This window comes from Kogia breviceps, chromosome 2 (assembly GCF_026419965.1).
Source record: "Kogia breviceps isolate mKogBre1 chromosome 2, mKogBre1 haplotype 1, whole genome shotgun sequence".
Classification (NCBI taxonomy): domain Eukaryota; kingdom Metazoa; phylum Chordata; class Mammalia; order Artiodactyla; family Physeteridae; genus Kogia; species Kogia breviceps.
The window spans coordinates 85,659,928-85,685,097 of record NC_081311.1 but is presented as its reverse complement, the minus strand read 5'-3'; the positions used below and the strand labels follow the sequence as shown (position 1 = coordinate 85,685,097).

Sequence of the window (25,170 nt, the reverse complement as noted above, 5' to 3'; positions counted from 1 at the left end):
AAAACTTGATCAGAAAATAAAATTTCAACCACACCATTAAACCATCTTCTGGGTTATTTCTACCATGCTAAGACATTCTGCTAATTACAAAGGTTATCTTTAAAGGCTTAATAAATTAGGGCTCGTAGATTATTATTTACTTTCTTTGGGCAACTGCTCTCCCTAACTCCAGTGACAGTGCTGAGAAAGAGACTGTCGACCATGGCAACACTCCCCTCCGGCTGCAGGACTGCGTCTGTGAACTGCTGAACCAACCACGGTATCCATGCCTCTGGCCACTGTGGCTGATCCAAAGATGAACATGACTCCTCTGGAGTTCCTCCCTGGGATTCTTCTACAGAGTGGAGAATGCCCTCTCCTCCTGGGTTGGGAGAAAGTGAGCCATGGATGGACTGATGGCCAGGGGTCCACTCATAAAGAAACAGCCTGGCCTGGAAGTTAGGCTGGAGCACAGAGCAGGTGGGAAGGAGGGCGCTGGAAGGGAAGAGAGGGTGAGAGAGTGAGGGAGAGAAAGAGAGGATGAGAGAGAGGAGAGGAGGAGGAGAGGGCATTTAAAAGACAGGTGGAGGGCGGCAGGTACAAACACACCTGACTAACAGCCCCCCACCCCGCCCTGCACAGCTGTGGTTGGTTAGGATTTCCGCACTCAGGCATCCACAGGCACCTTCCATCCTGCTCTTCTGTGGTTTGACCGTCTAAACAAAGTCTCTTTGCTTCTGGTGTTTGGAGTGGGGTTTTTATTACCTCCAGTGGCAAACTTAAATTACCTAAGAAAACACGTTCATTACTTTACTAGACTAAGTTCTTATTTCCGTGTCTGCGTCAAATACAGTGTGACAAGTCAAATCAGCAAACATGTATGGAAACACCAAAAGGGGGCACTGTGGCCTAGAGGCCCTGAGAGCGACACTGAAAAAGAAGACACAAAACACCATGTCTGGGAAACAAAGACAAATGCAAACATGAAAGAAGTCATGGTATAAAGTAAGAGCAGCACAGGACTATGAAAATATGCAGCCAGTACATATCACAGGAGAAGAGGAGGGAACACTCAGGTTGGGGAGAGCGTCCCATCTGAAGCACATGTCACTTGAAGCCTTGCTCACCCTGACATTGGTGTGTCAGGGGTTTAACCCCTCCACTGGCTGCACCCCGTGTCCTGTACATGTCTGGGGGCATTGGAGCATTCCTGAAACACCCTTTCACCTAACCACAGAGCACGTGCCATCAGGCTTACACCAGGGCAAGGCTGCCTTCAAGGGTGGGCGTTTGTGCAGCACACAAGGCCCCCTCTCACAGCTCTGCACTTTAACAGTTTGCTGTCTTGAAATTGTTAATACTTTTTGAATAAGGGGCCCACAGTTTTTATTTCGCACTGTTTCCTGGAAATTTTGTGACTGGTTTCCCACTAAGAAAAGGGACAAAATTTTGCTACAAACAATTCAGACCCACAGTCTTACTTTTCAAACCAGTCTCTTTGCCAAGAGACATAATATAGTTTGGGAGTCAGAGGGCAAAGAAGCTCTCTCACCTGCCACATGTTCTTCCTTAGCCTTTCATTAAAAGCAAACGATTTAGGAAAATGAGAAGTGCGCAGTGGAGAGCACCTATTACATGGCCAGTTCACAGCACTGCCAAGTTGAAAGTGAAGTCACCAAGGGTGACTCAAAAAGCCCATCGTATTTTTTTTAGCAAAGGATGAAGTATTAAAAAAAGGACTGGGTTGATTTTATGAGATATTCAGTGGGCATGTCCAGTGCATAAACTATCATAAACAGTGGACTGTTATCCATAGTGTTACCTGGAAACACAACTCTATCTCAGAGAGCACAGGCTGCAAATGGCTGGTCCTTCCCGACATCACCTCCACGGGGGCCTCTCAGCAGCTTCCCTACAGGCCATGCAGTAATGGGAGTTCAGATGACAGTCCCCCTGCCATCTCAAGCCAGGACCTCCAGAGCCACCTCCACAGGGGCCTGCGGCCTCTGCTGCAATTCACTTGCTCACCACGTGCCCTCAGGGCAGCTGCCCCCCAACCGCGGTCTCCTCACTCCTGCCCTGTCCATGCCTATATCCCACCATGTCCACTCTCGTCAGGATCGTCTCAGCTCCCTCGCAAAGTGAAACACGGATCTTTCCGTTTTGTTCCCGAGTATGAACGAGAGCCCCAGGCCCTTCCTAAGGGCCCAGGCTTAGATCAGAGCTGAAGGAGGCACGTGGGGAGTAGCAGGCATCAGGAAGGGAGGTTGTCTGTGACGTGCTGACATTAAAACCAGTTTCCTTCTCATCGTTGTCCAAACTGAGCAAGCCTTGCTGGGTGAAAAACTGGACACACAGAGCTAAATCCGAAAGAAATGAATGGTGGTCCAAATGTGCCCGTGTTTACAAGATTCTCCCTCCTGTCTCACCCGCATGGACTTCAGACTAACATCTCATCTTTTATGTTAACTCCCGGTGGTGTGTTTTGAGGTAGAATAAGCTCAGCGTTTTCCTTCTCCTCAGACTGCTCTCTTTTTGCATCTGTTGTTCGCTGAAGCAGAGACTCCCTTCTCTGATGGAGCCTAGGCTCTAGGTCGGTAATTCTGTGAGTCAGCACAAGCCAGGCACAGGCCACTTGCTCAGGACGTGTCTGCAATTAACATCACCTGATTTCAGGATGGATGAGGATCTACTTACAGATGAAGACTAGGCAGGTGAGCGTGGTTTTGTGTGTAAGCAAAGACCAAAATGAAAATGATAAGCAGAAAACTGGAATTTTGTGCTGTGAGGAATAAAGTCCCTTAGGAGGTAAGTTTTCTAAAGCAAAGTCCTTGTTAGGGCCAGGATGCTGAAAAGCACACTAATTGGTTCAGGATTAGGGTTTGGTTTCCTTTTCCTTCTCCCTCCAGGCCCAGCTACTTGGGGATGCCGCCGTGCGTGGGCCAGCCTGCGTCCTGACTTGGTAACAGGACACCTCTGTGACCTTCATAATCAAGTGACAGAGACTCTATTTCATGTACTTAACAAGAGAAACGTCCCTTCATTCCTGAAAGAATTTACTTTAGGAAACGTGATATGATCTGATAAGATGCTTGAAAAGTCTTTTAAAAAACATTGATCATCAGTTGCTTGGTGACACCTGGGAGAAATTTTGATACGAATGGTGAAATTTTGACAGTGTCTAATGAATTGAGCAAAAAGAAAACCAAACTGATTCATCTTACCTTATGGTCTTTTGAAGTGAGTGGGTTTGTCATCCTCGGCAGGGTTCTTTCACTCCTCTTCTTACCTTGTTTGCTTCCGTGTGGCTTCCTCATCACAGAAGCTGTTTTACCAGAAGGTGGTCCTGGCAAACCATCACCCTAGCTGTCCTTTGTAGCATCACAGCCATTGTGCTGACTTTTCTTACTCAGGCTGCAAATACTGTCCCATCTCAGCACCCTCTCAGACTGGACACCCAGGGTTAGGAACTAATTTTTCATTCAGGCTATAGAAGTTGGCAAGCCCTAATTGGCCACACCCGAGAAAATACCAGTTTCAAAATGCCACTGTGTAAATGAAAAACACCTACCTCTCTTGTAGAATAAGTTTGTTTTCTTTCTTCCAAAAGTCTTTAAAGTCGGAGCTGAATTCATGCCAGATACTGAAGAAGACATTTGGGGACACTTCCTTCTCTCCAATTTTTGGTCTCATGAAGAAATAGGCTGTAGTCTCCAAAAAGCTGTCAAAGCACGCACGCACGCACGCACGCACGCACACACACACACACACACACACACACACACAAGTATAAAAGCTATGATTACTTTCCAATATGGGATATTCTTTCCCCATCCAAATGCTGATTTCATTCATGCAGTTATTATTACCGAGAGGACTCAACTCCTCAGGCGCCAACAGTAGTTCTCTTAAGGTTTCACGTTAGGGTTTTTGGACACAGATGTTAGCAGCTGACAAGAGTCCTCCATATACTGGTAGCTACCCTGGTCCAACCATTTTCAAAATTAATCACTATGTGTCCAACCTATTTCAGAAATGAACCTGTAATCAAGTTGGGACATAAGGTAAGTGGTGGGTCTATACTTTCCTTCTAGACTCTAAACAAATGAAATATCAGCTCTTTGTCCCCAAACTAATGTCTCTATATGTGTATTATACTGCTTCTATACTATGGGCTTCCAACATTGCTGGTGGGAAAAAAAAAGCAACAGCCCCAGGAGATGCTGACAAAGGCTCCCAATGGAGATCATGGCAGCACCAATGAGTGGGTACCAGCAGGGCAGCCAGCATCGTGACAGTGGGTGGCAGTGCCCATCTCTAGAAGGTGCCATTGAGGCTGCTTCATATTACAACTACATGACACTCAGAAGGGTTTCAAAGGGTTATTTGACAAAGAACATACAACTAGTAAGTGGTAGATTTATGCTGCACCTTGACTTGGACCTCCCAGCCTCCAGAACTGTGGGAAGTAAATGTTCACTGTTTAGGCCGCCCAGTCTATGGTATTTTCTTATAATAGCCAGAACTGACTAAGTCAAGGACAAATGATCTAGATTCTTCAATACATAAATGTCAAGGAAAAAAAAGTCTATTATAAAGACTTAAGAGATATTGTCTGATTATAATGGTTTGAATTTCTTTATATATTGCTTCAAACAAACTGTAAGAAAATAAAATCATTTCTTACATATATGAACTAATTGGACTCCCAAACAGAGACTGGGTATTTGGTGAAATTAGGGATTATTATTAGTTTTAGGGGTAAAACTGGTGTTGGTTATTTTTTAAAGGGGATTTTTTAGCGATACATACTAAAATATATATGGATGAAATTATACCTGTTGACGATTTGCTTCACAAACAATATGGGAGGGGGCAAGTGGGCAGGGCTGTAGATGAAACCAAGTCAGGAGCTGCTGGGTGATGAGTGTGTGATGATCACTGTATATTATATTTTGTTTACCATCTCTAAATCACAGCCAAGTTCCTCACCTGCATGGTCTTTCATCTACCTACCCTTACTTCCTTTAGAAAAGTATCAAATCCATTGTCTCCTATTTCCAGCATCCAAAATCTGTTACTACGAGGTTTTCCTTCTGATTCTAAGAGCATATGAAGATTTTTGCATCTATAAATAGTCTCTCATCCATGCACTCACTGAAAGACACCATTATTTATATACAGTTGCTATAATTCAATGCTCCTGTGTCCTCACTTGTTTTGAAATCTGGCTTCATAGGCCACCTTCACTACTTTCTCGCAAGAGTCTCTAATCTAAACCTACAACTTGTAGCAATTTTCATTCTCATGTCCTAAAATAATGGAACCATCACTGTCCTGTTTACTTGAACTTAAAAATGAGAAATTATTAACAGAGCTTTTCTTTCACTCCTTTAGGTTAAATGGATGCAAACTGAATTAAATGTATTATTTCCATTTTCCCATTATGAAACTCTCAATTATAGGAGACAGCTGAGGTAATGATCATCTATGTCATGGCTTTACTTTGTATTAACTTCAGATTTACAGAAAAGTTGAAAAGATAATATAGAGTTCAAGTATGGCCTCCACTCATCTTCTCCTAATATTAACATCTTACCCAGACACAGTACGCTTAACACTGAAAGTGAGAGGAAGGAACTCTCTTGGCAGGAGCTACTGAAAACTGCCTTCTGAGTAAAGTAAGAGAAACTGTGTCGATGAGTAGGGACGACGGGTAAGGGTAGTCACCCCACCGTGGTGCTGCCTGCTGGCCCCAAGACATACACACACGTGTGTGTGTGTGTGTGTTTAATTGAAGTATAGTTTAAGTATAGTATTGTGCTAGTTTCAGGCTTACATCCTAGTGATTCAGTTATTTTTTTCAGATTCTTTTCCATTATAGGTTATTATAAAATATTGAGTACAGTTCCCAGTGCTATACTGGGAACTTATAGGTCCTTGTTGCTAATCTATTTTATGTATAGTAGTTTGTATCTGTTAATCCCATACTCCTAATTTGTCCCTCCCTCTATCCCCTGCTTTGGTAACCATAAGTTTCTTTTCTATGTCTTTGAGACTGTTTCTGTTTTGTAAATAATGCTCTGTCTAGAATTTATGATGTGTAGACTTTTTAATGATGGCCATTCTGACAGGTGTGAGGTGATTCCTCATTGTAGTTCTCATTTGCATTTCTCTAATAATTAGCTATATTGAGCATTTTTCATGTGTCTCTTGGTCATCTGTATGTCTTCTTTGGAGAATTGTCTATTTAGGTCTTCTGCCCATTTTTTTGATTGAGTTGTTTGTTTTTTCAATACTGAGTTATGTGAGCTATTTGTATATTTTGCATGTTAACCCCTTGTTGGTTGCACTGTTTGCAGATATTTTCTCCCATTCTGTAGGCTGCCTTTTCATTTTGGTGATGGTTTCCTTTGCTGTGCAAAAGCTTTTAAGTTTGATTAGGTCTTACTTGTTTATTTTTGCTTTTACTTCTTTTGCCTTGGAAGACTGATCTAAGAAAATGTTCCTATGATTTATGTCTAAGAATGTTTTGTCTATGTTCTCTTCTAGGATTTTTATGGTATCATGTCTTATATTTCGGTCTTTAAATAATTTTGAGTTTATTTTTGTATATGGTGTGAGGGAGTGTTCTAATTTTATTGATTTACATGTAGCTGTCAAGCTTTCCCAATACCACTAGCTGAAGAGACTGTCTTTTCTCTACTGTATATTCTTTTTTAAAAGATAATTATTTATTTATTTTTATTTATTTGGGTGTGTGGGGTCTTAGTTGTGGCAGGCGGGATCCTTAGCTGTGGCTCGCAGGCTCCTTAGTTGCAGCTCCAGGGCTCCTTAGTTGCAGTTTGCCAGCTCCTTAATTGTGTCATGCTGGGTCTTTAGTTGTGGCATGCATGTGTGATCTAGTTTCCTGAGCAGGGATCAAACCTAGGCCCCCTGCATTGGGAGCATGGAGTCTTATCCACTGCACCACCAGGGAAGTCCCTCTACTGTATATTCTTGCATCCTAATTGTAGATTAATTGACCATTAAGAGTGTGAGATTATTTCTGGGTTCTCTATTCTGTTCCATTTGTCTATATGTCTGTTTTTGTGCCATACTATGCTTATTCCTAATTCTGAAAGGGTTATGCTTTCAGCTTTGTTCTTTTTCCTCAGGATTGCTTTGGCAATTTGGGGCCTTTTGTGTTACCATATAATTTATAGGATTATTTATTCTAGTTCTGTGAAAATGTCAAGGGTGTTTTGATAGAGACCACATTAAATTTATGATTGCCTTGGGCAGTATGGCCATTTTAACAATATTATTTCTTTTAATTCAAGAGAATGGGGTATCTTTCCATTTGTTTGAATCATCTTCAATTTCCTTTATCAATAGTTTTTAGTTTTTAGAGTATAAGTCTTTCACTTCCTTGGTTAAGTTTATTCCTATGTGTTTTATTTATTTTGACATGATTTTAAATGAGATTGTTTTTTTTTACTTTCTCTTTCTGATTTTTCAATATTAGTGTAAAGAAATACAACAGATTTCTGTATATTAATCTTATATTCTGCTACCTTGCTGAATTCATTTATCAGTTCTAATAGTTTCTGAGTGGAGACTTTAGGGTTCTCTGGGTTCTCTATATAGAATATCATGTCATCTGCAAATAGTAACAGTTTTACCTCTTCCCTTCCAATTTGGACAACTTTCACTTCTTTTTCTTGTCTGATTGCTGGGGCTAGGTCTTCCGGTACTATGTTGAATAGAAGTTGTGAGAGTGAGCATCCTTGTCTTGTTCCTGAATTTTAGCAGGACAGCTTTCAGCTTTTCACCATTGAGTATCATGTTGGTTGTGGGTCTATTGTAAATGGCTTTTACTATGTTGAGATTTGTTCCTTCTATACCCACTTTGGTGAGAGTTTTTGTCATGAATGGATGTTGAATTTTGTCAAATGCCTTTTCTGCATCTATTGAGATGATCATGTGTGTTTTTAAAAACATCTTTATTGGAGTATAATTGCTTTAGAGTGGTGTGTTAGTTTCTGCTTTATAACAAAGTGAATCAGTTACACATATACATATGTTCCCATATCTCTTCCCTCTGATCATGTGGTTTTTGACTTTCGTTTCGTTAACGTGGTTATCACATTGATTGATTTGTGTATGCTGAACCATCCTTGCGACCCTGGAAAGAATCTAATTTGACCATGGAGTATAATCCTTCTTATGTATTGTTGGATTTGGTTTCCTAATATTTCATTGAGGCTTTTTGCATCTATATTCATCAAAGATATTGGCCTGTAATTTTCTTTTTTTGTAGTGTCTTTGTCTGGTTTTGGTGTCAGAATCAATGTGGCCTCAAAGAATGAATTTGTTTCCTCCTCTTCAATTTTTTGGAATAGTATGAGGATAAGTATTAGTTCTTTTTTATATGTTTGGTAGAATTCCCCATTGAAGCTGTCTAGTCCTGGACTTTTGTTTGCAGGGAGTTTTTTAAAATTACAGATTCTATTTCATTTCTAGTGATCGGTCTGTTCAAATTATCTCTTTCTTCTTGACTCAGTCTTGGCAAACTGTATGTTTCTAGAAACCTGTCCATTTCATTTATGTTGTCTTATTTGTTGGCACATAACTGTTCATACTATTCTCTTACGATTTTTGTATCTTTGGTATTGCTATTTCTCCACTTTCATTTATTATGTTTATTTGGGTTATCTCTCTTTTCTTCTTGAAAAAAGGTAGAGGTTTGTTGATTTTGTTTATCTTTTCAAAAAACCAGCTCTTGGTTTTACTGATTTTTTTCTATTTTTAACATCTTTATTGGAGTATAATTGCTTTACAATGGTCAGTTTCTGCTTTATAACAAAGTGAATCAGTTATACATATATATATGTTCCCATATCCCCTCCCTCTTGCGTCTCCCTCCCACCCTCCCTATCCCACCCCTCTAGATGGTCACAAAGCACCAAGCTGATCTCCCTGTGCTATGCGGCTGCTTCCCACTAGCTATCTATTCTATGTTTGGTAGTGTATATATGTCCATGCCACTCTCTCACTTTGTCACAGCCTACCCTTCCCCCTCCCCACATCCTCAAGACCATTCCCTAGTAGGTCTACGTCTCCATTCCTGTCTCTAATTTATTTATTTCCTCTCTGATCTTTATCATTTCCTTCCTTCTGCTGACTTTGGGCTTTCTTTGTTTTTTTTTTTTTTTAACTCTTTTAGGTGGTAGGATAGGTTGTTTATTTAAGTTTTTTCTTTTTTGCTTGAAGAAGGCCTGTATTGCTATGAAACTGCCTCTTATAACTGCTTTTGCTGCATCCCATAGATTTTGTAAGGTTGTGTTTTCATTTTTGTTTGTATCCAGGTATTTTTTGAATTCTTCTTTGATTTCATCATTGACCCATTGTTTTTTTAGTAGCATGCTTTTTAGTCCCCATGTGTTCATTCCTTTTCTATTTTTCTTTCTGTGGTTGATTTCTAGCTTTATACAGTCATAGTCAGAAAAGATGCTTGAAATAATTTCTATCCTCTTAAGTTTGTTGAGGCTTGTTTTGTGACCTAGTATGTGGTCTATTATAGAGAATGTTCCCTGTGCTTGAAAATAATGTGTACTCTGTTTTTTTTTTTTTTTTTTTGGATGTAGAGTTCTGCAGATGTAAATTCAGTACAGCTGGTATATTATATGATTTAGGACCTCTATTGCCTCATTGATTTTCTGTCTGGATGATCTGTTCATTGATGTCAGTGGGGTGTTAAAGTCTCCTATTATTATTGTATCATTGTCAATTTCTTCCCTTATGTCTGTTAGTATTTGTTTTATATATTTAGGTGCTTCTATGTTGGGTGCATATATGTTAAAGAGTAATAGCTTCTTGTATTGATCCTGTTACCATTATTTAATGCCCTTATTTTTTATGGCATTTGTTTGAATGTCTATTTTGTCTGATACTAATATTGCTATCCCTGCTTTCTTGTCATTTCCATTTGCACGAATTATCTTTTTCTGTCTACTCACTTTCAGTCTGTGTGTGTCTTTTAACACAAAGTGACTCTCCTGTAGGCTGGATAGTGTAGGTTCTTGTTTTCTTAAATCCAGTCTGCCACTCTGTGTCTTTTGATAGGAGCATTTAGTCAACTGACATTTAAAGTAACTATTGAAAGTATGTGCTTATTGCCATTTTAATCCTTGTTTTCCAGTTGTTTCTGTAATTCTTCTATGTTCATTTCTTCTTTTTGTTTTCCTTTTGTGGCTGGATGATTCTCTTTTGTAGTATGCTTGAGGTCCTTTCTTTTTGGTTTTTGTGAATCTATCACATGTTTTTAATTTGTTGTTACCATGGAGTTCAAATATTCTGACCCATAAGTATATCTACTTGCTTTAAACTGATAGTCATTCACATTTAAACACATTATAAAAGATCTAGGGCTTCCCTGGTGGCGCAGTGGTTGAGAATCCGCCTGCCGATGCAGGAGACACGGGTTCGTGCCCTGGTCCGGGAAGATCCCACATGCCGCGGAGCAACTAAGCCCGTGAGCCATGGCCGCTAGGCCTGCGCGTCCAGAGCCTGTGCTCCGCAACGGGAGAGGCCACAGCAGTGAGAGGCCCGCATACCGAAAAAAAAAAAAAAAGATCTACATTTTTATTCTTCCCCTCCCACATATTTTGTGATTTTGATGTCTTATGTTACATATTCATGCTTATCATTTTACTGTTTATTGTAGTTATAATCACTTTTACTTTAAAAATTTTTTAATCTCTGTATTGGCTTCTTTAAGTGATCTTCTTTCCTTTTATACATTTGACTTTCTTATTGTGATTTTCCCTTTTCTATAGATCCTCGCTTCTTTTCTACTTAGAGAACATCCTTTTTTTTTTCGGATAGGTTTAGTATTGCTAATTTTTTGTTTTTGCTTGTCTGAGAAATCCTGTATTTCTCCTTCAATTCTAAATGATAATCTTGCTAGTTAGAGTATCCTAGATTGTAGGGTTTTCCCTTTCAGGACTTGGAATATATCATGCCACTCTCCTCTGGCCTGCAAAGTTTTTGCAGAGAAATCAGCTGACAACCTTATGGGGGTTACATTTTTTTTATTGTAGTTGATTTACAGTGTTGTCCAATCTCTGCTGTACAGCAAAGTGACTCAGTTTTACATATATATATACATTATTGGGGGGTTCCCTTGTAATTAACTCTTTGTTTTTCTCTTGCTGCCTTTAGAATTCTCTCTTTATCTTTAACTGTTGCTATTTTTATTATGATACGTCTTGCATGGGTCTGTTTGGGTTCACCTTGTTTGGAACCATCTGTGCTTCCTGTACCTGGATATCTGTTTGTTTCTTTAGGTTTGGGAAATTTTCAGTCATAATTTCTCAAACACATTTTTGATCCCATTCTTTCTCTCTTCTCCTTCTGGAATCTCTGTTTTGTGTAGGTTTGTGTGTTTTACATTATCCCATATTTGTGTGTTTTACATTATCCCATAGATTCTGTAAGTTGCTTTCGTTTTTTTTCATTTATCTCTCTCTGCTGCTCTGATTGGATGATTTCCATTATTCTATCTTCCAGATAACTTATTCATACTTCTGTGTCACTTAGCCTGTTATTCATTGCTCTTAGATTGGCTTTTATCTTGGCAATTGAATTATTTTTATTGGTTCACCTTTATAGCTTCTATACCCCTGTTACAGTGATCTGCACTAATATTTCTTAATTTGTTTAGCATTTTGATTACCTCCTTTTGAACTTGGGATCAGTTAGAGTGGTGAGGTCTGTCACTATTTGTTCTTTCAAGGGATTTCTCTTGTTCTTTTTATTGGGAGTAGTTCCTCTGTCTTTTCATTTTACTTAACTTTCACTGTCTCTCTGAATTAAAGAGAAACAGTTACCTACTGTGGTCTTGAAAAGGTGTTTTTATGTGGGAATGTCCCTGTGTAGACTGTGTGTGTCCAATATTTTTGGTGCAACAGCTGGTTTCAGCATGGATGCCAGCCATGTCATTCCTCAGAGTGTGCTTACCATTATCCCCTTGAAAGCGGGGGGAGATTCGTGTTGTGGTGTTCAGCGTCTGTGCTGGATGTGAGGCAGGGGGTCTGCTCCCCAGTTGTTGGAGTAGGAGCCCTGAGGGTTGGGTTAGACCAGGCTCTGTTGTCCTTGAGTGTGTGCCCTGCCCGAAAGGAGCTGATTCCTGAAGCATGGGAGGCCTGCGCAGTCACAGAGGACCCATGCTCTGTCTGTGATGGCTTCTGTGTTTCTGCTCAGAAGCAGCCCAAGGTCGCATCCCTTTCTCTGTTGTGTTCATCCCAGATCTAGTGCCAGGCTGCACTGTGTAGTGGATGGAGCCAGGATGCTCTCTCACTATGTATTCCTGAGCTCGCTGACAGTAGGGGTCTCTGCCCCACCCAGATCACAGACCAGGTGCCCCAGACTGTCTCTGCATAGCTACACAAGTCCTCTCCCAGGGTCTGTCTGCCGAAGATTCAGCGCCTAGTTGCTGTGCACTCCTGTGGCGTTGCCCTGTGTGCGTGCTGACAATGCCTGCCCAGTTTGACCCACCACCCCCATGCAAGCAATGAACAAAAGCCTCTGCAGTTCTGCCCAGCTCACACCCCCAGTGGCCCAGTCTGTCTCTGTGTAGCTACTGAGTGGACCCAGGGCATCCACCCCTCTGGACTGGGAAGTGCATAAAAGTGGCAGCCACCAGTGCAGGGCTCTCTCCGCCCTGATTGTTAGCACACCAGCTTGTGACTGGAGTCTAGGCTTCTCCAGCCCTGTATCTGTCTCAGCAGATTTCCCAGCAGGCAAGCAGGCTTGTCTTCTCTGTGTATGACACCAGGATCAGGATGTCCAGGCTGCGGCTCAACCTGCATGCTCTCTGGGGCAAGGGTCCATCAACATGGACCTTCTTCTCCTTACAGATCCCTCACAGGGGTGCAGATCTTTTTTTTCCCCATCCTACTCAGTTACGTGGAGATCTTTCTTGCAGCTTTGGTTGTATAGGAGTTCTTCTGCCGTTTCCAGTTAGTTTTACATGAGAATTGTTCTGCTTGTAGATGTATTTGGAATGTGTTTGTGTGGGGAGGTGAGCTCCATGTCCTCCTACTCTGCCATTTTGATTCCTCTCCAAGACTGATATACTGACATCAGTTTTAATTTATGTAAAGGTCCTGTGTTGTCTCATAATTATGTGGGGTGAGGGAATGAGGGAAAGAAACTGAAATCGTACAAAGTATGCACTCTGGCCACCATGGAATTAAATTAGAAGTCAATAACAATAAAATTAACTGTCCAAATTATTTCTTTACCCTTTCTTCTAGTTTTATTGGGATATAATTGATACACAGCCCTGCATCTGTTTAAGGTGTACAGCACAGTGATTTGATTTACAAACATCATAAAGTGACACCCCAGTAAATATACTGAACACCCACCATCTCATGTAGATACAAAATTAAAGGAATATTAAAAAATGTTTTCCTTGTCATGAGAACGCTTAGGATACAGCAGTGTTAATTGTATTTATCATGTGGTATATTACTTCCCTAGAATTTGTACCTTTTAACTAACCTAATCCAATTCCCATCCTCCCACCCCCTGCCTTTGGCAACCACAAATTGGTTCTCTTTTTGAGTGTTTGTTTGTTTGTTTGCAGTATAACTGATTGACAACACTATGTTAGTTCCTATTGCATGACACAGTGATTCAGTATTTCTATACATACAAAAATGATCACCACCATAAGTCTAGTTACATAGAAATATGTTACATAGTCATTGATATAGTTATTGACTATACTCCTCACACTATACATTTCATACATGTGACTCATTTATTTTGCAACTGGAAGTTTGTACCTCTTAATCTCCCTCACCTATTTCTCTCTTCCCCCAAACTTTCCCCTCTGGCAACCACCTGTTTTTTCTCTGTATCTATGACTCTGCTTCTTTGTTATGTTGCTCATTTGTTTTGTTTTTTAAATTCCACATATAAGTGAAATCATATGATATTTTTCTTTCTCCATCTGTCTCATTTTGCCTATGTCCCCAGGGTCAGCTCCAGTTACCACCTGGATCCCCAGGAAGCTCTCCAAGATCAGCAGGTGGGTCTGACCCTGGCTTCTTTGAAATTACTGCTCTATTTCTCACAGCCTTCTGGGTCTCCTGAAAGTAAGTCTCACTGTTCATCAAAGCCAAACATTTTGGGGGAGGAGGAAGATGGCAAAAGAGTAAGACGTGGAGATCACCTTCCTCCCCACACATACATCAGAAATACATCTGCACGTGGAACTGCTCCTATAGAACACCCACTGAACACTAGCAGAAGACCTCAGACCTCCCAAAAGGCAAGAAATTCCCCACGTACCTGGGTAGGGCAAAAGAAAAAAGAAAAAAACAGAGACAAAATAATAGGGACGGGACCTGCACCAGTGGGAGGGAGCTGTGAAGGAGGAAAGGTTTCCACACACTAGGAAGCCCCTTCGTGGGAGGAGACTGTGGGTGGCGGAGGGGGGAACCTTCGGAGCTGCAGAGGAGAGCGCAGTAACAGGGTGCAGAGGGCAAAGCGGAGAGATTCCCGCAGGGGATCGGTGCCGACCAGCACTCACCAGCCCAAGAGGCTTGTCTGCTCACCGGCCGGGACGGGCGGGGGCTGGGAGCTGAGGTTTGGGCTTTGGTCGGATCACAGGGAGAGGACTGGGGTTAGCAGCATGAACACAGCCTGAAGGGGTCAGTGCTCCACGGCTAGCCGGGAGGGAGTCCGGGAGAAGTCTGGAGCTGCCAAAGAGGCAAGAGACTTTTTCTTCCCTTTTTGTTTCCTGGTGCATGAGGAGGGGGGTTAAAAGAGATGCTTAGGGGCTTCCCTGGTGGCGCAGTGGTTGAGAGTCCACCTGCCAATGCACGGGACACGGGTTTGTGCCCTGGTCCGGGAAGATCCCACATGCCGCGGAGCGGCTGGGCCCATGAGCCATGGCCACTGAGCCTGCGTGTTGGCAGCCTGTGCTCCTCAACGGGAGAGGCCCATGTACCACAAAAAAAAAAAAAAAAAAAAAAAAAAAAAAAAAAAAAAAGGCAATGCTTAAAGGAGTTCCAGAGATGGGCACGAGCCGTGGCTATCAGAGCCGTCCCCAGGGATGGGCATGAGACGCTCAGGCTGCTGATGCCACCACCAAGAAGCCTGTGTGCGAGCACAGGTCACTCTCCACACCGCCCCTCCCGGGAGCCTGTGCAGCCCGCCACTGCCGGGGTCACGTGATCCAGGGACAGCTTCCCCGGGAGAATGCACAGTGTGCCTCAGGCTGCCGCAATGTCACGCCGGCCTCTGCCAATGCAGGATCGCCCCGTACCGCTCCCTCCCCCCAGACTGAGTCAGAGCCCCCGAATCAGATGCTCCTTTAACCCCGTCCTGTCTGAGTGAAGAACAGACGCCCTCAGGCAACCTACACGCAGAGGAGGGGCCAAATCCAAAGCTGAGCCCCGGGAGCTGTGAGAACAAAGACGACAAAGGCAAATTTCTCTCAGCAGCCTCAGTAGCAGCAGATTAAATTTCCACAATCGACATGATGTACCCTGCAACTGTGGAATACCTGAACAGACAACGAATCATCCCACATTGAGGATGCGGACTTTGAGAACAACATATTTTTTCCCTTTTTCCTCTTTTTGTGACTGTGTATGTGTATGCTTCTGTGTGAGATTTTGTCTGTATAGCTTTGCTTTCACCATTTTTCCTTCTGTCCATCCTTTTTTTTCTTTACTTAAAAAAATTATTTTTCTTAATGACTATTTTTTATTTTAATAACTTAATTTTTAAAATCTTACTTTATCTTTTTTCTTCCTTCCCCTTCCTTCCTTCCTTCCTTCCTTCCTTCCTTCCTTCCTTCCTTCCTTCCTTCCTTCCTTCCTTCCTTCCTCTCTCTCTTTCTCTCTTTCTCTCTTTCTCTCTACTTTTTCTTCCTTTTATTCCGAGCCGTGTGGATGAAAGGCTCTTGGTGCTCCAGCCAGGAATCAGTGCTGAGCCTCTGAGGTGGGAGAGCCAACTTAAGGACACTGGTCCACAAGAGACCTCCAGCTCCACGTACTATCAAACAGCGAAAATCTCCCAGAGATCTCCATCTCAACGCCAAGACCCAGCTTCACTCAACGACCAGCAAGCTACAGTGCTGGACACCCTATGCCAAACAACTATCAAGACAGGAAAACAGCCCCATCCATTAGCAGAGAGGTTGCCTAAAATCATAATAAGGCCACAGACAGCCCAAAACACACCACCAGATGTGGACCTGCCCAACAGAAAGACAAGATCCAGCCTCATCCACCTGAACACAGGCACTAGTCGCCTCCACCAGGAAGCCTACACAACCCACTGAACCAAACTTAGCCACTGGGGACAGACACCAAAATCAACGGGAACTACGAACATGCAGCCTGCTAAAAGGAGACCCCAAACACAATAAGATAAGAAAAATGAGAAGACAGAAAAACACACAGCAGATGAAGAGGCAAGGTAAAAAGCCACCAGACATAAAAATTGAAGAGGAAATAGGCAGTCTACCTGAAAAAGAATTCAGAATAACGATAGTTATTCTGATGATCCAATATCTTTGAAATAGAATGGAGAAAATGCAAGAAACATTTAACAAGGACCTAGAAGAAATAAAAAGGAAACAAGCAATGATGAACACAATAAATGAAATTAAAAATACTCTAGAAGGGATCAATAGCAGAATAACTGAGGCAAAAGAATGGATAAGTGACATGGAAGATAAAACAGTGGAAATAACTACTGCAGAACAGAATAAAGAAAAAAGAATGAAAAGAACTGAGGACAGTCTCAGAGACCTCTGGGACAACATTAAATGCACCAACATTAGAATTATAGGGGTCCCAGAAGAAGAGAAAAAGAAAGGGACTGAGAAAATATTTGAAGAGATTATAGTTGAAAACTTCCCTAATATGGGAAAGGAAATAGTTAATCAAGTCCAGGAAGCAGAGAGAGTCCCATACAGGATAAATCTAAGGAGAAACATACCAAGACACATATTAATCAAACTATCAAAAATTAAATACAAAGAAAACTTATTAAAAGCAGCAAGGGAAAAACAACAAATAACACACAAGGGAATCCTCTATAAGGTTAACAGCTGAACTTTCAGCTGAAACTCTGCATGCCAGAAGGGAGTGACAGCATATATTTAAAGTGATGAGGGAGAAAAACCTAAAACCAAGATTACTCTACCCAGCAAGGATCTCATTCAGATTTCATGGAGAAATTAAAACCTTTACATACAAGCAAAAACTGAGAGAGTTCAGCACACCAAACCATCTTTACAACAAATGCCAAAGGAACTTCGCCAAGCAAGAAACACAAGAGAAGGAAAAGACCTACAATAACAAACCCAAAACAATTAAGAAAATGGTAATAGGAACATACATATCGATAATTACCTTACATGTAAATGGACTAAATGCTCCCACCAAAAGACACAGACTGGCTGAATGGATACAAAAACAAGACCCATATATATGCTGTCTACAAGAGACCCACTTCAGACCTAGGGACACATACACGCTGAAAGTGAGGGGATGAAGAAAGATATTCCATGAAAATGGAAATCATAAGAAAGCTGGAGTAGCAATTCTCATATCAGGCAAAATAGACTTTTAAATAAAGACTATTACAAGAGACAAAGAAGGACATTACATAATGATCAAGGGATTGATCCACAAAGAAGATATAACAATTGTAAATATTTATGCACCCAACCTAGGAGCACATCAATACATTAGGCAAATACTAAGAGCCATAAAAGGGGAAACTGACAGTAACACATTCATAGTAGGGCACTTTAACACCCCACTATCACCAATGGACAGATCATCCAAAATGAAAATAAATAAGGAAACACAAGCTCCAAATGATACAGTAAGCAAGATGGACTTAAATGATATTTATAGGACATTCCATCCAAAAACAACAGAATACACATTTTTCTCAAGTGCTCATGGAACATTCTCCAGAATAGATCATATCTTGGGTCACAAATCTAGCTCCAGGATAGATCATATCTTGGGTCACAAATCTAGCCTTGGTAAAATTAAGAAAATTGAAATTGTATCAATTATCTTTTCCGACCACAATGCTATGAGACTAGATATCAAGTACAGGAAAAGATCTGTAAAACATACAAACACATGGAGGCTAAACAATACACTACTTAATAACGAAGTGATCACTGAAGAAATCAAACAGGAAATCAAAAAATACCTAGACACGGCAACCAAAAACCTATGGAATGCAGCAAAAGCACTTCTAACAGGGAAGTTTAGAGTAATACAATCCTACCTTAAGAAACAGGAAACATCTCAAATAAAGAACCTAACCTTACACCTAAAGCAATTAGAGAGAGAAGAAAAAAAACCCCCGAAGTTAGTGGAAGGAAAGAAATCATAAAGATCAGATCAGAAATAAATGAAAAAGAAATGAAGGAAATGATAAAGATCAATAAAACTAAAAGCTGGTTCTTTGAGAAGATAAACAAAATTGATAAACCATTAGCCAGACTCATCAAGAAGAAAAGGGAGAAGACTCAAATCAATAGAATTAGAAAAGAAAAAGGAGAAGTAACAACTGACACTGCAGAAATACAAAAGATCATGAGAGATTACTACAAGCAACTAACTATGCCGATAAAATGGACAACCTGGAAGAAATGGACAAATTCTTAGAAATGCACAACCTGCCAATGCTGAACCAGGAAGAAATAGAAAATATGAACAGACCAATCACAAGCACTGAAATTGAAACTGTGATTTAAAAAATCTTCCAACAAACAAAAGCCCAGGACCAGATGGCTTCACAGGCGAATTCTACCAAACACTTATAAAAGAGCTAACAGCTATCCTCAAACTCTTCCAAAAGATAGCAGAGGGAGGAACACTCCCAAACTCATTCTACAAGCCCACCATCACCTTGATACCAAATCCAGACAAAGATGTCACAAAGGAAGAAAACTACACGCCAATAACACTGATGAATATAGATGCAAAAATCCTCAACAAAATACTAGCAAACAGAATCCAACAGCACATTAAAAGGATCACACACCATGATCAAGTGGGGTTTATTCCAGGAATGCAAGGATTCTTCAATATACGCAAAGCAATCAACGTGATACACCACATCAACAAACTGAAGAAGAAAAACCATATGATCATCTCAATAGATGCAGAGAAAGCTTTTGACAAAATTCAACACCCATTTATGATAAAAACCCTGCAGAAAGTAGGCAGAGAGGGAACTTTCCTCAATATAATAAAGGCCATATATGACAAACCCACAGCCAAAATTGTCCTCAATGGTGAAAAACTGAAACCATTTCCAATAAGATCAGGAACAAGACAAGGTTGCCCACTCTCACCAGTATTATTCAAAATAGTTTTGGCAGTTTTAGCCACAGCAATCATAGAATAAAAAGAATAAAAGGAATCCAAATCGGAAAAGAAGAAGTACAGCTGTCACTGTTTGCAGATGACAAGATACTCTACATACTAAAGATGCTACCAATAAACTACTAGACCTAATCAATGAATTTGGTAAAGTACCAGGATACAAAATAAATGCAAAGAAATCTCTGGCATTCCTATACACTAATAATGAAAAATCTAAAAGTGAAATTAAGAAAACACTCCCATTTACCATTGCAACAGAAAGGATAAAATATCTAGAAATAAACCTACATAAGGAGACAAAAGACCTGTATGCAGAAAATTATAAGACACTGATGGAAGAAATGAAAGATGATACAAATAGATGGAGAGATATACCATGTTCTTGGATTGGAAGAATCAACATTGTGAAAATGACTCTACTACCCAAAGCAATCTAAAGATTCAATGCAATCCCTATCAAAGTAACACTGGCATTTTTCACAGAACTAGAACGAAAATTTTCACAATTTGTATGGAAACACAAAAGACCCCAAATAGCCAAAGCAATCTTGAGAAAGAAAAATGGAGCTGGAGGAATCAGGCTCCCTGACTTCAGACTATACTACAAAGCTACAGTAATCAAGACAGTATGGTACTGGCACAAAAACAGAAATATGGAACAATGGAAAAGGATAGAAAGCCCAGAGATAAACCCACGCACATATGGTCACCTTATCTTTGATAAAGGAGAGAAGAATATACAGTGGAGAAAAGACAGCCTTTTCAATAAGTGGTGCTGGGAAAACTGGACAGCTACCTGTAAAAGTAGGAGATTAGAACACTCCCTAACACCATACACAAAAATAAGCTCAAAATGGATTAAAGACCTAAATGTAAGGCCAGAAACTATTAAATTCTTAGAGGAAAACACAGGCAGAACACTCTATGACATAGATCACAGCAAGATCCTTTTTGGCCCATCTCCTAGAGAAATGGAAATAAAAACAAAAATAAACAAATGGGATATAATGAAACTTAAAAGCTTTTGCACAGCAAAGGAAACCATAAACTAGACCAAAAGACAACCCTCAGAATGAGAGAAAATGTTTGCAAATGAAGCAACTGACAAAGGATTAATCTCCAAAATTTATAAGCAACTCATGCAGCTCAATAACAAAAATACAAACAACCCAATCCAAAAATGGGCAGAAGAACGAAATCGACATTTCTTCAAAGAAGATATACAGATTGCCAACAAACACATTAAAGAATGCTCAACATCATTAATCATTAGAGAAATGCATATCAAAACTACAATGAGATATCATCTCACACCGGTCAGAATGGCCATCATCAAAAACTCTAGAAACAATAAATGCTGGAGAGGATGTGGAGAAAAGGGAACACTCTTGCAATGCTGGTGGGAATGTAAAGTGATACAGCCACTATGGAGAACTGTATGGAAGTTCCTTAAACTACAAATAGAACTACCATACAACCCAGTAATTCCACTACAGGGCATATACCCTGAGAAAACCATAATTCAAAAAGAGTCATGCACGAAAATGTTCACTGCTCTACTTACAATAGCCAGGACATGGAAGCAACCTAAGTGTCCATCATCGGATGAATGGATAAAGAAGATGTGGCACATATATACAATGGAATATTACTCAGCCATAAAAAGAAATGAATTTGAATTATTTGTAGTGAGGTGGATTGACCTAGAGTCTCTCATACAGAGTGAAGTAAGTCAGAAAGAGAAAAACAAATACTGTATGCTAACACATATGTATGGAATCTAAGAAAAAAAAAGGTCATGAAGAACCTAGGGATAAGGTGGGAATGGAGATGCAGACCTACTAGAGAATGGACTTGAGGATATGGGGAAGGGGAAGGGTCGGCTCTGACAAAGTGAGAGAGTGGCATGGACATATATACACTACCAAACGTAGAATAGATAGCTAGTGGGAAGCAGCTGCATAGCACACAGAGATCAGCTCGGTGCTTTGTGATCCCCTAGAGGTATGGGATAGGGAGGGTGCGAGGGAGGGAGACACAAGAGGGAAGAGACGTGGGAACATGTGTTTATGTATAACTGATTCACTCTGTTATAAAGCAGAAACTAATACACCATTGTAAAGCAATTATACTCCAATAAAGATGTTAAAAAAAAAAAGCGCCAAACATTTTGGGGGTTTGTCTTGTTGGTGCAGGAGCCCCAGGCTGGGGAATCCAGGATGGGGCTTGGTCTCCTTACTCTTTGGGGAAAACCTCTGCCATTGTAATTATCCTCCTCTTTGAGGTCACCCACTCAGGGGTATGGGTCTTGACTATACTGCATCTCTGCCCCTGCTACCTGACTCTTTGTGGCTCCCTCTTTATATCTTTAGTTGTAGAAGCTCTTTTCTCCTTATCTTTCAGTTTTTCTCATCAGTAGATGTTCTGTAAATAGCTGTAATTTTGGTGTGCCCATGGCAGGAAGTAAGCTCAGTGTCTTCCTACTCTGTCATCTTACCCAGATTCCAAAGCCTCCAAATCATTTCTAAACAATTCACAGGTCAAAGAAAATGTCTCAAGGGAAATTAGAAAATGTTTTGAACTATAAGTACAACATATCAAAATTTGTAGGATGTAGTCAAAGCAGAACTCAGGTGAAAATTTATAGCATAAAATGTTCTTAGAAAAGAAGAAACTTCTAAGATCAATAAGATTCCACCTTAGAGAGCTAGAGTAAAAAATACAATTTAAGCCCAAAGCAAGCAGAAGGAAAGAAATAAAAATTAGAGCAGATATAAATGAAATTGAAAAAAAGAAAAACAATGGAGAAAAATCAGCAAAACAAAAAGCTGATTTTTGGAAAACATCAATAAAATTGATTAACCTTTAGTCAGGTTAACTAAAGAAATAAGAGAAAAAAGCACAAATTAGTAATGTAAATAATGAAAGAAGGTTTATTACTATTAGTCCCATGGACCTTCAAAGGAATGTTATGAATAATTCTTTGCCAACAATTTTGATAACTTAGATAAAATGAATCAATTCTTTGAAAGACATCAGCTACAAAAACTTTCTTCAGACATCTCCATCTATTAAAGAAATTAAGTCAATAATTAATAACCTTCCAAAAAGAAACCATAAGATCTAGGTGGTTTCTCTAGTGCGTTTTCTACCAAATCTTTATAGAAAAGATAAATCTCTTCCAGAAATTAGAAGCAGAAGAAAGAATTCCTAACTCATTCTATATGGCCAGCAATTGTCTAATACCAAAACAAGATAAAGACATTATAAGAAAAAAAGTACAGGTCAATATGTCTCTTGACCATAGATACAAAAATTCTCAACAAAATACTAGCAAATAGAATTCAACATGAATAAAAAGAGTTTTACACCATGACAAGTGATATTTATTCTAGTTATGAAAGATGGGTTCAATATTTAAATATAAAAATGTAATCTACCACATCAACAAGCTAAAGGATATAAATCATGTAATGATATCAACTGATTCAGGAAAAACATTTCACAAAATCTAACACCATGATAAAAACTCTCATCAAACTAGGAATAGAGAACTTCCTTGAATTGAGGAGGAACATCTACAAAAAACCCTAGAGTTAACACCATACTGAATGGTAAGAGGCTGAATGCTTTTCTCCTAAGAATGGTAGTAAGGCTATGGTGCCCTCTCTTTCACTTCTATTTGCACCATACTGGAAGTCTTAGCTAATGGAATAAGACAAAAGTAAATAAAAGGTATAGAGATTGGGAGGGGAGAAATAAAACTGTCTTTATTTACAGATGAATATGTTTATATAGAAATGCCAAAGAATCTACAAAATAATTCCTGGAACTTATAAACAAATATAGGAAGGTTGAAGGGTACAGGTCAATATACAAAAGTCAATTGCTTTCTTATACACCAGCATTGAACAATTAAGTTTTGAAATTAAAAAAATATATAATTTACTATAGCACAAAAAACATGGAATAGTAAGGTATAAATCTAACTACAGATATAAGATCTATGAGGAAAATTACAAAACTCTGATAAAAAATCAAATAAGGTCTAAATAAATGGAGAGCTAGTCTATAAACATGGGTAGGAATAGTCAATATTGTAAAGATGCTAGTTCTTCCCAACTTAATTTGATTCATGTAATGCCAATAAAAATCCTAACAAGTTATTTTGTGGATATTGACAAACTGATTCTAAAGTTTATATGGAAGAGGAAATAGACCTGGAATAGCCATCATAATACTGAAGAAGAAAAACAAAGTTGAAGCCCTCACATTACCCAATTTTAAGACTCACTATAAAGCGGGACAGTGTGGTATTATTAGAGAAAGAGTAGACATGTACTCAATGAAACAGAATAGTGTCCAGAAGTAGGCTCACAAATATAGTTGACTGATCTTTGGAAAAGGAACAAAGGCAACTCAATGGAGAAATGACAGTCTGTTCAACAAATGCTGCTGGAACAGCTGGACATTTATATGCAAAAAACAAACAAAAGAACCTAAACACAGACGTCACATCTTACACACACACACACACACACACACACACACACACACACACACACACAGACCTAAAATACTGATCAACAACTTGTGGTGGTGAGAAAAGTTAAATAATTTGAAGGTGTCATATTATTTTGGGAAGGGACAAAAATATTAAATATTTGTTAATTTAAAGGTATTAAAAATAGGAGAAATAAAATGTATCATGTCTATGGCAGCCACGAGTACACATCTTTCAGATCTCCTAGGTTCCAACTGAGGAAAACAAAAGTGACTGAGGACTTCAGCTGCTGTGCTCTGGGGTCAGCCATTTCACTTACACAGAGGCCCAGGGTTGCCCCCAGTCAATGAGTGAACACAGCCGGGTGCTGGTGCCGGTGCCACCCTAGGGGACACAAGGCTCCTCTCAAAGGCAAACTTGGCCGAAGGACTTCCAATCGGCTTTGCCAAAACTTTCTGGTAACTGCACTGCAGTCTGAGACTTTTGCTATCCAGTCTTCCTTCCTTCCCTCTATTCCATGGGAGATGGACCTGCATCCAGGTCTAACAGCTGCCCTACCATCCTCTGGATACCTTCCTGTTTTTCCCAGTAAGTCCAGTCTTGGCACCTGCTTCTTGGAGAACCTGAAATAACATAAGTGGAGCCACAAGGAGCCTGAGAAAACAAGCAGTAAGTTGAGGTCTGGGACAGATTCAGTCACCACTCCACTGTCCTGGGTGGCATGTGGGGCGGACTCTGGCACACTGGAGGCTATGAACTGTTAAAATAACACCAAGGTGGCCTACAAAAATATCCTTGTGTGGGAATGTCCTCGCAGGTGTGATGATTCAGGCTACTGAAGACATGGTGAGAACAATGCCACATAGACAGTGGAATTGGCTGACTACGGCTAGGTTGGATTGACACCCTGCAGAGGGATAATGAGAGGCCCTGGGCTTAAAAGACAGTTAAAGACAAGGGGCAACTTGGTGGTTTGGAAAGAGCCAGTTGTCACCTGTAGTGAGAGAACAGAAACAGCTGCACAACAAAAAGAAGATCTAACAGCCAGGCTGAAAAGTTCCAGAGACATTTAGATGCACAGCCAAGCAGGTCTGCTAAGCTAAAGTCAGACCCTGGCTGGGAAAACCTGGGATTCCAAAACAAGCGATGAAGATAACTGACAGTCACCCCTACACATCCCTAAATCTATCAAGAGTTTGTAGAGGGGCCCCACTCTTTTCTAGTAAAGGTGAGCACCTCAGCTAGGGAAGTGCTAGA

At 40.3% G+C, this 25,170-nt stretch overlaps 1 protein-coding gene across 2 annotated transcripts in view; it reads right to left on the bottom strand.

The window, feature by feature from the left end:
* The window catches only part of FMN2 (formin 2), a 311,085-nt gene that overhangs the window by 35,204 nt on the left and 250,711 nt on the right, over window positions 1–25,170 (bottom strand). For both annotated transcript variants that reach the window (XM_067025752.1, XM_067025753.1), the window contains one exon: window positions 3,551–3,700. In XM_067025752.1, the coding sequence (XP_066881853.1) occupies window positions 3,551–3,700 (150 nt within the window). The remainder of the gene's footprint in view (window positions 1–3,550; window positions 3,701–25,170) is intronic.